This window comes from Aythya fuligula, chromosome 1, assembly GCF_009819795.1.
Source record: "Aythya fuligula isolate bAytFul2 chromosome 1, bAytFul2.pri, whole genome shotgun sequence".
NCBI classification, from domain to species: Eukaryota; Metazoa; Chordata; class Aves; order Anseriformes; family Anatidae; genus Aythya; species Aythya fuligula.
This window is the reverse complement of record NC_045559.1, coordinates 14,235,878-14,251,071: the sequence shown is the minus strand read 5'-3', so window position 1 is coordinate 14,251,071 and position 15,194 is coordinate 14,235,878. Positions and strand designations below refer to the sequence as shown.

Here is a 15,194-nt window from a genome sequence, read left to right as displayed (position 1 = left end):
TATTTATAGTACCCCTTGTTTTGAAAGGAAGAAGGCAGACTTCCTTGGCGTTTTACTTTGCCTTCAGTGTACACTGAAGCCCAGGGTTGCTTCCAGAAGGATAGCACGTGAAAAGGGAATGAAAAATTAATTCTGTCTTGAGGTTACAGAAGCCACTGTGTCTCAGCCTCCCCTGCTGCAGGAGGGGTTTCCATGAGCAGTGGTGGATGCTGTGAGTTATAATGCTGCCTTTGAAAGAAATGTTAACAGTCCCGGGAGGAATGATAATTTTGTTAGATAATGACCAGATGTGGGAACTGCTTCATGCTTGGGACACACCAGCAGTCTCTCTTTATGCATGGATATTCTAGAATTGGAAACTCTGTTCTTGGTCTGCACTGATACAAGAACCCAAGTAGAGCTTTTCACTTAAAGCTAGGCTGTCTCAGGAAGTTCACTTGAACAATTCCTTGGAGTTAGTTAAAACATGCCTCTTTATAACCTGTTTCCTTCTAAATTTAAAGTCTTTGATTCTAAAAACAGTAAAATAATCTCTGACATAATTACAAAGTATTATAATATGAAATTACAAGCACTGTATAATTGTTAAAATTTTAAATTATTCATAATTACAACAATTTAAAAATCTTACATCTTAAATGATTTTCTTCCTTGAAGAAGAGCTTAGGAGTTGTTTTGATTTCTTTCTTATGTGTGGTGTGTGGTGTTTTTTTTGCTTGATGTACGCGTACATTTATTTAGAAAACCTTCATTTAAGGCTCTCTCAGGTTCACAGAGCTCTCTGTTAGCAGGCACTTGTCTAATTAAGCTAAATCTGCATTTGGGAAAAAGAATAGGCAGCAGTTCAACTAGAAAAGCAGACACCATTTGGCCATAGGAGAAAGAGATTTTTAATAATTGAGTCCTTAAGCAGTTAATAGCAGCTGGAAGAGACTTGTGTGCAGAGATTTCAGCCTGTAAGCTCTGCAGCACCTGAGAGTCCTGCCCTGAATGATTTTGCCTTCTGGAGCTGGAGGGAAGCATCGCTGGAGCTCCTTCCAGATGGACCCACACCCACTCACAGCTCTCTGAAAGCTCACATCGCAGCGTTAGGAGGCTTACAGAACATTTCTTCGGATGATTACCCTCCCTCTGCCTCCTTGTTTTCTCTTCAATTCGAAATTCCCCAAAAAGCCCCCGTGGACAAGTCAGGAGATTCATAATATTGTTAGAACACAGTTGTTTCCAGGTTTTATTTTATTTAAATATATGAAGGAGTCATTTAACTTCCTTTTAATTGCATTTTCTATTAGCAAATAAATTTCTCTGGATATGTTCATCTGTAAATCTTAAGGAAAGTTTCGTCCTCCCCTTAGGCTGAGGTAGTTTTAGCCTAGCCATATCATCTCATATTTTTCTGTCTCCCCCAGTAGTTCTTCATTTAACTCAGTCTGTTTTCCTTCTGAGACAATCCTCTCCTAAAGGCAGGAGAATCAGGTTTTAGCTGCATTCAGGCTAAAGTTCTGCTACCCAGAAGGTAGTCTTTAAATTAAAAAATGGAGTAGTTCATCATGCCTACAGTGTTCACAGAGAAGGTCTCCTCCTGGGTTATGCCTGTCCCCCACGGAGAGCACCATGCTGGTTTCTTCAAGTAATCTTACAGTGTAGCAATCCTGCCTGCAATGCATTCTTATTCACTGCTTGATAGTAGCAACAAAAACATGATTTTTCTCCAGATGAGGGTTTTGGATGAAGAGGCCTGAAGCCTGTGCTGTGCTTTAGCCATGACAGCGACTCATCTGGTGAGGCACAGGGAGGAGCGACTGGAGGTGAAATGGCCGCTGCAGGTCAGGCCTGAGGTGCAGGCGCCTCAGGAGGAGCACAGGGCCGGGCCCCGATGTGCTGAACACTCTCCAAAATCCATCCATCTCGGGCTTCCCAAGTCAAAGGTGGCTTTGTTTGAGCCATCAAGAGATCTTTCTTCCAGGAGTTTTACTGACCCCTATTTGGGCCTAGGTAAGCTTCTCTCACCCATGCTATCCAGGGAAAAAAGTAGCTTTAGCTTTTCATGTCGCGTCACAGAAGTAAATTTTTTTTTTTAATTTAGTGTTTCTTCCAAACTTGGCTCCATTTGTGTGGGGTGAGGCAGTGAACAGTCATTTCCTATTCACTTTCTCTGTTCTTCTCAAGATTTTATAGAGCTCTGCTGTCTGTTTTCCTGACTGAAGAGCTCTGGTATGTTCAGATGCTTCCCATATGGAAGGCATTTCGCGTTTTTAATCGCCCTCGCTGCTCTTGTGTTACCTTTTCTGAAATAGAGGAATAGCAAAACAACCCACCGCAACAAAGCTGGACACCTCTTCCTGAACTTGTCATGGTACAATTTTCTCAACATCTCCAGGTTTTAATGTTACGCTGATTGCTTTTACTGTTGGCTGTTCCCCAGCTGGACCATGGAGCAACGTGGCCAGGAGGGAGGAGTAAAATTCAGATGTCAGTAATTTTGTGGTTCTTGAAGAGGGCAACTGCTTTGCTGTGAGACCCCACTTAGCATTTTGGCATATATTCCTTTGTGTTCACTCTAGAGGAGAAATGCTTCAGCTTTTCTTTTGTCTTTTATGAAGCATTCCCTCTAAAAGGAGGTTAAAAATACGATTTCATTGTATTTTGATCAGCCTGTGCTGTGTTTAGAAATGAGTAAATAAAAGATAAAAACATCCTGCATAGTTTGTTAATTGTTTGTATTGCTTATTTTAATATGATTGTAAGGTTTGTCATTGTAGCCTGTGGAGACGGTCAGTTCTCTGCATACCCGCTGTCAGAATATTGTGAGTCTAGAAACAGTGTGTCATCTTCTTTTAATTAAGTGTTTATGCTCGGATGGTGATGAATAACCTAGTAGTGGTAGACCACAGAGTACCAAGTGATTACTGCAGAAAGAAGAAAAATAGATTTAGGGTATGCCTCTGCATGGGTGTGTTACATAATGCACGTCAGTGCGTACAACATGGTGGGGTATTAAGAAGAGAAATAACTTGAAGTAAGGCAGCTGTTGCATAGCTTATGTTATGATAGTTTCGGACAATGATGTTTCTGAAAAGGAAATGGAGGTTAGCGTGTTTATTACAGCTTTCCTAATGTCTCAATTGTTCATGTCAAAGATGTTTTAAAGTCTATTTCAATGAGAAATCAGTTCACATTTAAACAAGTTGCAGTTCTATACTAAAAAAAAATCCACAGTGTGAGCTGAATGAATTGTGTATTTGTCATACATCACGAAGGAAGATATCTAAATCTAAACTAAAAAGGAGTAAATTTAGATTAGACATAAGGAAGAAGCTCTTTCCCGTGAGGGTGGTGAGGCCCTGGCACAGGCTGCCCAGAGAAGCTGTGGATGCCCCATCCCTGGAGGTGCTCAAGGCCAGGCTGGATGGGGCTTTGGGCAACCTGGGCTGGTGGGAGGTGTCCCTGCCCATGGCAGGGGGCTGGAACTGGTTGGGCTTTAAGGTCCCTTCCAACCCAAACCATTCTGTGTTTCTGTGGTTGTTGGAACATTGACAGTATCTTACATTTCCAATTCAATAACAGGGCTATTAAGAAACAGCAAAACTGGAGTTCTCTCCCAGCCTGATGTCATAACTCACTATTGTCAAGTTGTGTATTGGCAGAAGAGCAAGCATCGGCGATGCTAGCCTGAGCTACTGAACTTGTAGGCAGAATTTAAGCAGCCAAGTCAAGTGCTGAAGGCTTGATCTTTGCGTGCAGCTCAGAAGCGTAACAGTGAACAAAACCAAACAACAATGTCCCTTGCAGAGAATCCTAAACTAAAGCAAACAGATGGCAAAAGAAGGCAGTAATGCAGAATTAGCAGGCAGGCTGGTGTAACGTAGCGGCATTTCTTTCCTTCACCCTTCTCCACATCGTAACATTCAATTGCTTCGAAAGGTGCAAGCAAAGCTAAAAGAGCAAATCAAAGATCCTTCTCAGTTTAATTCAGTGTTTGTTACTGGCAGATAAAATCATAAATCACCCCAGCAGGAAAAAAAGTCCCCCCTTCCTTCCTGATGTCTGCAAAGGAGAATAAGAAAATGCTTCTGAATGCCAGGGTACTGAATGCAGCAAGGATTGTAGACAGGAAAAAATAACCCTTTGCAAACCGAAATCAAATATAGTAGCTTGAGACTCAGAAGAAGCTCAGTTTTGTTAATCAATTTCCCTAGAAATAAATTCCTTCTTCTGGTCTCTTGGAGGGAGATTCTTGGTATTCCTTGACAGTTATTTCAAAGTGAGTGACAAAGTGTGTGAATCTCAATTCCAGAAATGCTTCCAATTCTCTTTAAAACATTATTTTTATCATGTGAAGAAATAGATCTAGTAGTTGTTTGCTTAAAAGACAAAATCAGCACAACTCCGATGGATTTTTGAAATGACCTGTACCACATTGCTCTAAGCTACTGGATTTTTTGCCACATTTGTATCATTTTATGTGACCAAAATAATGAAATTGAAACGTGGTCAGAACGAGGCAGAATGATTGTAGTTTGCTCGACATAACCTAAGCCATTGTATTCCAATAATAAACTAGTTCCAAACATCCTTTTAAAATCTGACCATTTACTGAAATCGTGGAAGAATGATATTTTGTGAAAGAAGTATCAGGCAGATAAATTTGGTATGCATGCAACTTCCAGTAATGTCCTTTAAAGCAAAGGCATAATAGCAGCTGCTGTGCAGGCGGAGCATCTTGCCAGTGGAATTTATTTCTGACCAACTGTGTACTTGTCTACTCCAAATGCTGGCTTTCTTGAACAATTGCAGCGTGTAAAAAGGAAAAAAAAAAGGTGGGGGGGGGTGATGAGAAGGATGAATATAGGAGCAGTATAAACATAAATATAGTTTTTATTCATGATCAATGAAGCATTTGAATCTGAGTTTTGGGAGATGAAATACTAACAAGTTGCAGTATTTTTTCAGCTGTGGCTATTTGAATGATAAAATGCTGTTAATATGGTACTTTTGAGACAGCTTAGATCTGAAGTAGATACACATGTAAATTATAGCTGCTTTTGGTGGCACGCGTGCTTTAAGTTATTTTGCAAGTGCATTTTGCAAGTATATCATTTTACAAATACACATTTTTTATTTGTATGAAATATGAATACAAAAAATAGCAGCATAAACCTGTTTGGAGGTTTTCTTGGTTGTTACACAAACAGATGTGCTTCAACCCTGGATTTCATTTTTTATATGTACTGAAAACGCTCAGAATTTCAAAATGTCAGTAATTTGTAGGTGTTTAGAAATACCAACTATATAATCTTTCTCCTAAAAAGCTATAGAACACTTTCAGTAACAAAATACTTCGTTTTCATGGTGGTTTTATTTATTTATTTTTGTTTTGTTTTCTAAACTGAAGAAGCAAGATAGAAATACCATCTCTTGCTTGGTGGTGGCTTTTTTGTTGTTTTTCAATCACTGCATGTTCAGGAGTGCTGTGTGTGCTCATGGGCTAACCAGGGAGATTAATTTCTCTCTCTTTCTCACTAATAGCTGTTTTCAGTATCTTGCGTGCTGATACATTTTTCCATAGTCCTGGCAGCAGCTACAGATGAGAAGTGTTTTAAGTCATCTGCTTTGTGCTGGCGTCACTAGAAGATTGCTTCTTGCTGGGTATCAATGAGATCTTTCTTCATTCAGCTAGCGGGCGAGAGCTTTTGAATGACTTGATTATCTTGATGTCTTCTGAAAAACATTTCTTCTTGGTTATGCTCAAGAACATGGGTCTAACACCTCAATTACGCCTCATAACACCTCATAACGCCTCAATTGCTCGGCAGGGATTGAAAAAGCCAGTCCATATCTGATTATGTACTTCCTGTATCTTCTGCAAGCTGTTCCAGTGAACGAGTCCAAATTCACTTGCTTTTGGCCCGGTGAGGTGAATCTCTGTCCGTGCCTCCCTGGGGCATCGCAAGGCGATAGAAAAGATAAGGAGAGATGTGCTTCACTCGCATTTCCCAAAGCATCTTTCCTCCCCTCTCAACAATCGGATTACCGCTGACCGAGCTCTTCATTAAGCGTCCTCTCTCTTTCATCTCCAGGCCAGAGCCTCAGCAGAAAGCCCCCTCTGCACCTCCACCACCACCGCCGCCCCCGCCGCCACCCCTGCCGGAGCCCGCCCCGCCAGAGCCAGAGGAGGAGATCCTAGGGTCCGACGATGAGGAGCAAGAGGATCCCGCAGATTACTGCAAAGGTGCGTGCGGTTCAGCAGTGTCCTTGCGGGTGAATGGCATCCTGTAAGTCTTCAGCCAGGTTCTTGTGAGGTGTTTGAAGAACGAGTCCTTCATTATGGGGTTTGTTTATACAAAAGTCATCAATGACTGTCTGTTTCAGGTCCAAATGTGCTACTGTCTTCAGCTCAACTCTCACTTATCTATAGCTTATGTATGCGTTTTGCAATTAAAAGTGTACAAATATTATATGCCTATTTTTTCCCAGTTATAAGAATAAGAGAAGAAACTTTATTTAATACATAGTAGTTGTAAGAGAAACTAACATCCTAACCAAAGCAAACTCCCCCTCTACGCATTCTCAAATGCTTTTGTGCATTTGATGTCAACTAAATACATTTGGGTCTGTATCTTTTCTTTCTCCTTCTCATAGCTGCACAAGCCTATGATACATGCTTCTTTTTGCACGTTGCCTTTCACAGACCTCAGCACTGTCTGAGGTTATCTGCATCTTTATTTCAGTTTCTAAATTCCTTAGTTTTTGTTGTTACTTACATTATTTTTACTACATTTTTTCATAAGAACAAGTGGCCACTTCTTTCATAAAAACACGTAACTGCAGTGCAACAGTGTCAATACTAAAGTTTGTTTCAATGTTATTCCTAATGTTTCAAGTCTATTCCCATTAGTGTGCACTGTATGTGCATGAAAAATCATAGATAACATGTCTATCAGTTCAGGGGTATGAATTTACTGTAGGAAACATCAAAGTTTTATGGTCTTGAATTGATTTTATTCTTATTTTCCATTTTAAGTACAGCCCCAGACCACTCCACTGTGCATACATTTACTATATCTGGTATTCCATGTTCCTCAAATCAGTAAATATTTTGTCAAATATGATGCTGTCTTAATCAGAAGTTTCTGTGTAAGCCAGCCACTGTGCTCTTTTAAGAATCCCTTTTCCCAGCCCTGGAATGAGTGGTTGTGTATTTTCAGATTTAACAAGTGGACGTGACATTTTCATTTCAGTGTAAGAAGTTTTATTAATATGTGATATTTCAAATGTTGAAATGGCTTACAAATACCAGTGGTGAAAACCAAATGGTAAACTCAAACTAAACTTTACAGCCTGCAGCAGGGAAAAGAAAACCCATAGCTAAAGCATCTTTGTATTTTTTTTTATTCATTTTTTAAAATTTCTGTTGTTACACGCTAGTTTATTGATATAACTCTTTTGGTATCTGTAACATCTTACATCGGTGAGTAAGGATGGATTTGCTGTTTAAACACCTGTTTACTTGTAAGCATCTGTATCTACTTGAGATTAAGCATTGCTAGGCCCCCACTTAATTCTTCCCTGAAGGAAGGGCTGCGTTTAATTTCAAACAATCCATTGTTGTCTATGTTCCAGTATCTTTTGCAAAATGTCACCATCTGGAGTATCCAGATCATAAAAAATATAAATCTAAGTTTACAGCTTGCTTGTAAGTCACCTGTTTAAGTAGAGTCTGTGACTGTAATAGGTCATGAGTGAGATCTGTTTGCTTTTAAAATGAACTACATGTTACACTAATACTTGAAGTTTCTGGAAAAATTAAAGGCAACTTCTGTGTGCTGGAAGGTGGTTCTGTGTTCTTGAAATCTTCAATCTGTGAATTGATGGAAGTGTACTAAAAATTGGTTCGAGCTTTGGTTTGTTTGGATGTCATAATCATTTGTTTCTGTGAGAACAGTGCTTTTGTTGCTCCACTGCATGATTTGTCTATTTTTTAACCATAATTTCCTGTTAGAGTGATCAGTAAGCTTCCTTTTTTTTTTTTTTTTTTTACTTGCTGTCGTTGAACTTGACAGGAAGGTCAGTGTTGTATATGCGTCTGAATCAAATGGCAAGGCTGGGAAGATCTGGAGCCATTTAGACTTCATATTCAGTCTGGGGAATGAATCAGTTATTTGGTAAAGAATTGCTGGGATGGCTTTTGGATGTAATATTTCCAGATTTTTGGAGAGATGTTTTATTAGCTTGAATATGTTTTCCTGTTTTGGGATATCTTTGTGGAGCAGAAGATAAATATTTGGAAATTACCATGTTTTAGTGGAGTGTCTCTTTTTTTCCTAATTTGATCTCCAAAGTGTCAATCCCTCAGGATTTTTGAGTAAGATTTAAAGCATATTTAGTCCATTCTCAGCCCCAGTCTGAAATTTCATAGAAGGGCAGTTTTGATGAGGGAGTATATAGTATATAAATATTTTTAACAAATATAGTGTTTTATCTATTAACTATATTTACCATTGCCTGTTACAGATGTTTTCTTAAGAATATGTTACTATGAGCTGGGCTCACGTCTTCACCACATTACATAGTGGCTAGTAAATAGTTGCCACTCGTAATAGTATTTTTAATCAGGAAATTGGATTAGTTTGAATTGACACCTGATACGAAGGAGAGCACCAACAGCCACTTGTGTAAAGCAGACCAACCTTTGTTCCCCTGGGCCTTCTTCCAGAGCCTGGTTAAATCTGTGAACTGACTGCTGTCGATGGCACTGAATTTAGATCAAATGCTTTTCAAATGTTTATTTGTTTAAGAAATGGAAATATCAAAACTCCGACTACATGATTTTTCAAGGGGTACTTAGACAATGAAGCTATTTTTTCTTCTTTTCTGAAATGCCTTGAAACACTTGGAGGTTTTTTTTTCAAGAGTCTGTCATGTCATAGATGTAATTGGAATTCTTTGCTTCTCTGATCATCTTCTTTGCCCCCTGGAGATGTCTCCCATTCATCCAGTTCACAAAGGGAATAATTCCCTATACAAACATAGAACTACTCAGCCACAATTACCAATACATTCAGGAGACATTTAGGAATAATGATCTCATTTTTTTCTGACCCTCTTTCTTGAGTGCTTGTAGCTAGCTAGCAGTGTGAGAGACTTTGTGTGTGTGCTGTAGTGAATAGCACAACAGACTTTTTGTTACGTTATCAGCACTACCACTTACACATTGTATATTTTCAAATACCAATATTGTGTTTCCAAGATTACATAATTTTTCTCAAAACTCTAATTTTGCATAGATACTTTCTTGTCGTTGCTATTTGGAAGCACCTTCTGTACCATGAAGAACTTAAATAATTGCATTCATCATAAGATGACACCGATTTTTATAGTACATTTAGCTGTGCTGCTGTGCACAACCTGTAAATGAATACCTTGCTGACCTAGCAGCAGGAATAGGGAATAACACCTATAGGAATAGTTATTGATTATTTCCAAAACTGCTCCTGCTGTTACTTAGGAGGGTAGAAAATACCTTGTGAAGCGTATATTTACTTGGTGGATACACACGTGTTGTAGTGCTGTAGTGACCAAAGTAACATGGCTTTTACATATATTGTGTCATTGTTCTTGCACTACATAGATTTTATCTAAATAACTTGTCAGCTTGTTTATTGACTTGACTTCAGTGTCTTTGATTTCTTCTGTAGGGAGTTCTCTTTCCTGTCCTGGAAGAAAGTATCACAAGTTCTTGATTGTTTTTGACCCTTTGAAGCACAAATATGCCAAAGGGTGTCTTCACACAGGCAGATTTGCAAGGCAGTTTTATAAACTACATTGTTCTTAGAAGCACACATTTACCTGTGCTTGAATTCTTTGTAGTTGAGAGTTAATGCTGTTACCATGTCCAAAAACAAACAAACAAAAAAGGCAAATATTTTGTTTAATGGGAAAAAAAAAAAAAGACTTGACCATTGTTCTATGTGTTTGAAGGCCCAGAGTTACACCCTTGTTGCAGTGCAAAAGGCTGCATAAGTTGTGTGTGATTTCAAATGCTTCTGAAGCCGTGTAACTGTGCTCAGGAACAATTTACTAGGACTAGGCATTTAAGAAGTTAGTAAAATATTTCAGAAAATCTTTTATTGTTTAATTTAAAATCTGTTTTGCAAACCATAGACAGATGTTAAACTAGGTGTTGCATTCTTCTCAGCTTTTCTGACTATATCTGCTTGCAAAAGGAATAATGACTATACAGCTTCATACATCTCACTGGTTTCTTGCAGCGATATATGCAGGACAAAAATAATAAGAAATGATACTGCAACACTGAATTTACTTTTGAAGCATTTTAAGCAATCCTTGCTGTCAGGTCAGCAGGCTTGATGTGCTTCACAAATGTAGACCTGTTCAGTACCAGAAAGGTAGAATTGCTGTAATTGTTCCCTTCACCTTCCTCTCACATCTATCGCTTGATCATCCTGGGTAGAGTTTTATGGAAAGAATTTACCAAAGAATAGATTTTTTTTTTTGATTGTTTTAAAACAATCAGTAACTGTATCAGTATGATTACATTCATCCAGTTTTCTTAATATTTTCATCCTCATCTGTTACTGTAGGGCTGGTTAAATACACAAATTAGTGCTTTAGGTTTTTTTATGGTTACTTCTTCCTATCAGTATGAATTTGTATGTGTGACTTCATTCAGCGAATTTCCTGAATAATGTAAACACAGGAGACTTGGGTTTCAGTTGTACCCGGTACTGTTTCTTTTCCCTAACAAAGTGGAAAGCCCAGTAGTCAACATTTACTCTAAATAATGGACATCCCATTTCCTGGGGCGTAAATCTGGGCTGGCATTCCAAAAATGATCTGCTTTTTTCTTTGAAAAGAGAGGAATTCCCACACGGGCACGCTGCACGTTCTTACTAAGTTGGCACAACCTGGCTGTGGAAATGAAGGTTTTTTTCACATTGCTAAGTGAGTTGTTCTGGAAGCCTTTTGCAAACATTTCCTTCCTAAGGATAGCAGGGAAGTTTTCCCTGCATGTCACCGTGCTGCCACTCGATCCAGACCGGCCCTGGCCCAAATGAGAGCTTGGCTGGGCTGCCCCCCAGGTGCTGCGGCCGTGCTTGAGGTGGTGCCAGCGGCGCGGAGGTGCCAGAGCCCGGCGGCTGGGCCGGGGCCAGGCGGGTCAGCTCTTGGCTGGTGCTCTGGGCAAGCTTTGCCAGCAGCCAATTCAGCCTGGAGATGCAACTCACTGAACAGATCCCATAGCTGTGTGGTTTAGAGTTTGTTTAGACATACTGACATTTAAATCAATATTTTATTTAAGCGTTATAGTTGTGTTAAATATGCAATCTTTACAGTTCTGTCATAAAATTCTAATAAATTTATTCATCTGCTCTGGAAATCCTTGCGACTAGCTCATAAATAAACTCCTGAACTTCTGTTAGGGCAAAAAAAAAATGTTATTAGCATAGAAAGGATATAAATATATCCGGATTTGTTGCTGCTGTTCCACAGATATGCAGGAGATAAGAGCCAACTCCCCGTTCTAAATCCAAGGAATTAAGTAATAAATTGGCATTGTTGTGTTAACTGGGCACCAGTTCTAACAAGATTTGCAGCATATTTCAAAACAAATATAACAACCTAAAGGAAGTGTTCTTAAGGTTTTCCAAATCTGAAGTGGAATAATCAGTAAGTGAGGGTTCTTCCAAAGGCCAGTTGGGCGTGACATGACGAAGGACCGGCAAGAGCCGAGGAGATAATCCCTTGACAGCTGACAGATGGGTGACATCCTGGAGAGCTGCAGGCTGCAGCTGTATTATTCCTTTGCATTTAGGCAAAATTGTGAATGTTTATTTAGTGTTTTAAGATCTGAATAATAATCTCATATGATCACTCTCTTTCTGGCGTTTAAGAACACCTCTTAAAATACAAAGGAAATAAAAAGCTTCACAATGGAGCAATAAACATCAGCACTACCTCTTGCAACCTCTTCCCGCTGTGCTGAAACCTGAGCTCCAGCCTGCTCTCAGGTTGGCCTTTCTGCCAGCAGGGCTTTTGGGAAGGTGTGTGGGGGCACAAGTCTGGACTGTGGCGGGGAGAACGGGTAGGTAGCCTGCAGACGTGGGTTAAAATGCAGCTTAGACAAAGCCTGTAGCTACCTGCTCCCTCCGCTTCCTCGCTATAAAACCCTCAGGCTTGGGAAAACGCGCTGCTGCCGTGGGTCAGGAGCCAAGCAGAAAAGCATCGATAAAGTTGACGTTCGTAATGTTTTCTCAGGAAGTATTTTATCGCTGCCTTTATTAGTAGAAAGCAAATGGGAATTAAAACGATCTCTGTTGAGAGTCTACATTCATCCAAAAATATGTTGACTGGAGAAAATTCATATATGATAAAGAAATAATGTAGATCTTTCCTGTACTCTGAACAGATGGCATTACCACAGATGAAAGCCGTAACAGAGAAGGACAGATAAACTCTACAGTACGTACAGGGCATGAGTGTTTTCTCTCCAGGCCAAGTAGGGCAGTATTTTTAACATTAGAGTAAATTTTTTTTAGACTTCCTATTTATAGTCCAGGACAATTTGAAAGGGAAAATTTATACTACAGGAATTAATTGAACTGAAAAATACTGTTTGTTTTCTGAATATTCTTTTTTCTACTTTTTATTTTCATGAAAGGAGGCTATCATCCAGTGAAAATTGGTGATCTTTTCAATGGCCGATATCATGTTATTAGAAAGCTAGGATGGGGACACTTCTCCACAGTCTGGCTATGCTGGGATATGCAGTAAGTAAACTATTTATATCCATTTTTTATTCTGTTTACAGTAACTTTTATTTTGCCTGCATGATAAAGCTATGTAAATTTGAGCTATCCTTTTCATAATGCAGAAAAACGTCTGCATTATTATTTTGCCTTTGGTTAAGTCCATCGTTTATAAAACCTCTCAGAATATGTGTAACTTTTTTTTGACAAATTAGCTTTGCTTATTTAATTTACATGTTGTCTTGAATGTGTGAGAGTAAGCTAATGTTTTTATTTCTGTTGTATCATTAATGAAAAAATATATCTCTTCTAAAGACATTAGCATGAAGGAGATAAAATATTCAATAAATGAGGTCGTTAACACAATGTTGTTAAAAGCTGCTTTTCAGTGCTTTATAGTTTTCTGTCAGAATGCATGAAATTATGAAATATTCTATTTAACATTTCCAAATTTTCAAAATGTGTCTATTTTAGCTCAGAGCATGTGTTGAAAGTGGTTTTATTTTTTATTTTCAAGGGGAAAAAGGTTTGTTGCAATGAAAGTTGTAAAAAGTGCCCAGCATTACACAGAGACAGCCTTGGATGAAATAAAGTTACTCAAATGTGTAAGTATCGCTCACACAGTATTGTTCAGTACTAATCATGATAGTAATAACAAATTTAAAAAATGTAGTGGGATATTGTTTTTAAACTTTCTACATCTTTTTTCTAAATAGCTAATTTATTATGTTACCATGATTTCTGAAGCTCCAAAACATTGTTTCATATTGAAAGCTAAGTAATTAGTATTTTAATGTGAATTCTTTCCTAAAATATCAGTGTTTGCACTCTTGGTTTAGGTTCGTGAAAGTGACCCTAATGATCCCAACAAAGATATGGTTGTACAGCTAATTGATGACTTCAAAATTTCTGGAATGAATGGAATACGTATCCTTTTGAAAATGTTGCAACTTCATTAAAAATGATCTAATGAGATAAGTAATCTCTTAGTTCTGGCTATTTTTAATTAGTCTTAGCTTAAAATTGCAGTGTAGAACCATCACCATGTGTGCAGATGCAAAGAGTAGACCAGCATTTAGTGCACCCACTGGAGTGAAATAGCTTACACTTTTTAAATAATACAAAATTAAAAAAAAAAAAAAAAAAAAGACAATCCTGCCATGGTACTAGAGCTGGAGAATGTAAGTTTGTTTAGAAATTTTCTACTGAAGAGATTTGTAGAAGGTGAGGCTTACGATAAATATGTTTTGTCCTTGAGTAGTAAGGAGAAAGAGTCAGTGTCATGAAGAAGCTGGTTGCTATTTTCTTGTGAGAATTGTGAGGGCAGGGAGCATCACTTTCTGGTTTACGTGATCCTTTTTTGGCCACATGACCTCTATTTTTTGGCAATGGTTTTAAAGGCTTTTCTTATGCTTTGAGAGAGGGAGACAAAGTAATATATATGTCTGAATATTGTTCTTAGGGAAAATCTGAGGTCTCTGAATACATTTGGCTTTTTAGTTGAACTAAAGGCAATTGTCTTTGCTAACTGTATTAGATGTTTTAGCAGCTTATTATATTACTGTCCTTTCATTTATTGTTACAACTGGTATTTATTTGTGTGATTGTGTCTTGGAGGCCTAATAACAGACCTCATTATTCATGGTATCACACTACTAAACAGAGACAGTTCTTGCTCTAGCTTAAGATTAAATTGAGTTTGGTGATGTGCCTTCAGTCTTTAGCAAATTAGGTTAAGTTACTCTTCACTAGCTCTAGTTCTTTAGGAGAGGAATCTAGGAGGTGACCTCCAGTAAGTTTGAAAGCCCATTGGAAAGTATCCTTCCAGGGAGAAGTGTGCAAACAGTTTTCATCCTACCCATGTTTCTTGACATCAGTTAGCCTTTGGGTTTGTTGTAAGTGAGAAAAGTGAGTATAGAGACAAGTATTCTCATTTGTGGAATGGGATTTTAACAGCTTCCCCTTTCTTCCATATTTGTTTCCTGATGATTCACTGGTCAGCTACCTTGGTAGAAAGCTACTTAAGTGTAGGTGAAGTCAGCACAGTCTGCTTTTTTTCGTGGGTTTTATCATATCATCACATTAGCATGAATTAAAAGAAACTATACAGTTGCTAGCAGTCATTTCAAATTGACTATAAACGATTTGTGATCAAAGAAGTTGTTTAACACAATGAGGCAAAGAACCCTGGTTGGGATTTCTCAGTGCTGCTGGGCTGTATTAAATAGGTTGTCATCTATGAGCTGAGATGCTTGCTGAGAAGTACTGCATAAATATCTCTATCGTCTAACTGTGTTCATTAAAATATAATGTCACCAAAGCACTTCAGCTCTTCAGTTGACAACTGTGCTATTGAAGAATAATTACAGTTATTTTTAGAAATCAGAGATTTTTGACTTACTGATTTCATCGTAAAACACTAATATG

The 15,194-nt window shown here is 38.4% G+C and overlaps 1 protein-coding gene across 5 annotated transcripts in view; it reads left to right on the top strand.

Annotated features, from left to right (window-relative positions):
* The window catches only part of SRPK2 (SRSF protein kinase 2), a 142,459-nt gene that overhangs the window by 92,146 nt on the left and 35,119 nt on the right, over positions 1–15,194 (top strand). For all 5 annotated transcript variants that reach the window (XM_032208135.1, XM_032208136.1, XM_032208133.1 and 2 more), the window contains exons 3-6: positions 6,081–6,232; positions 12,680–12,788; positions 13,285–13,372; positions 13,607–13,694. In XM_032208135.1, the coding sequence (XP_032064026.1) occupies positions 6,081–6,232; positions 12,680–12,788; positions 13,285–13,372; positions 13,607–13,694 (437 nt within the window). The remainder of the gene's footprint in view (positions 1–6,080; positions 6,233–12,679; positions 12,789–13,284; positions 13,373–13,606; positions 13,695–15,194) is intronic.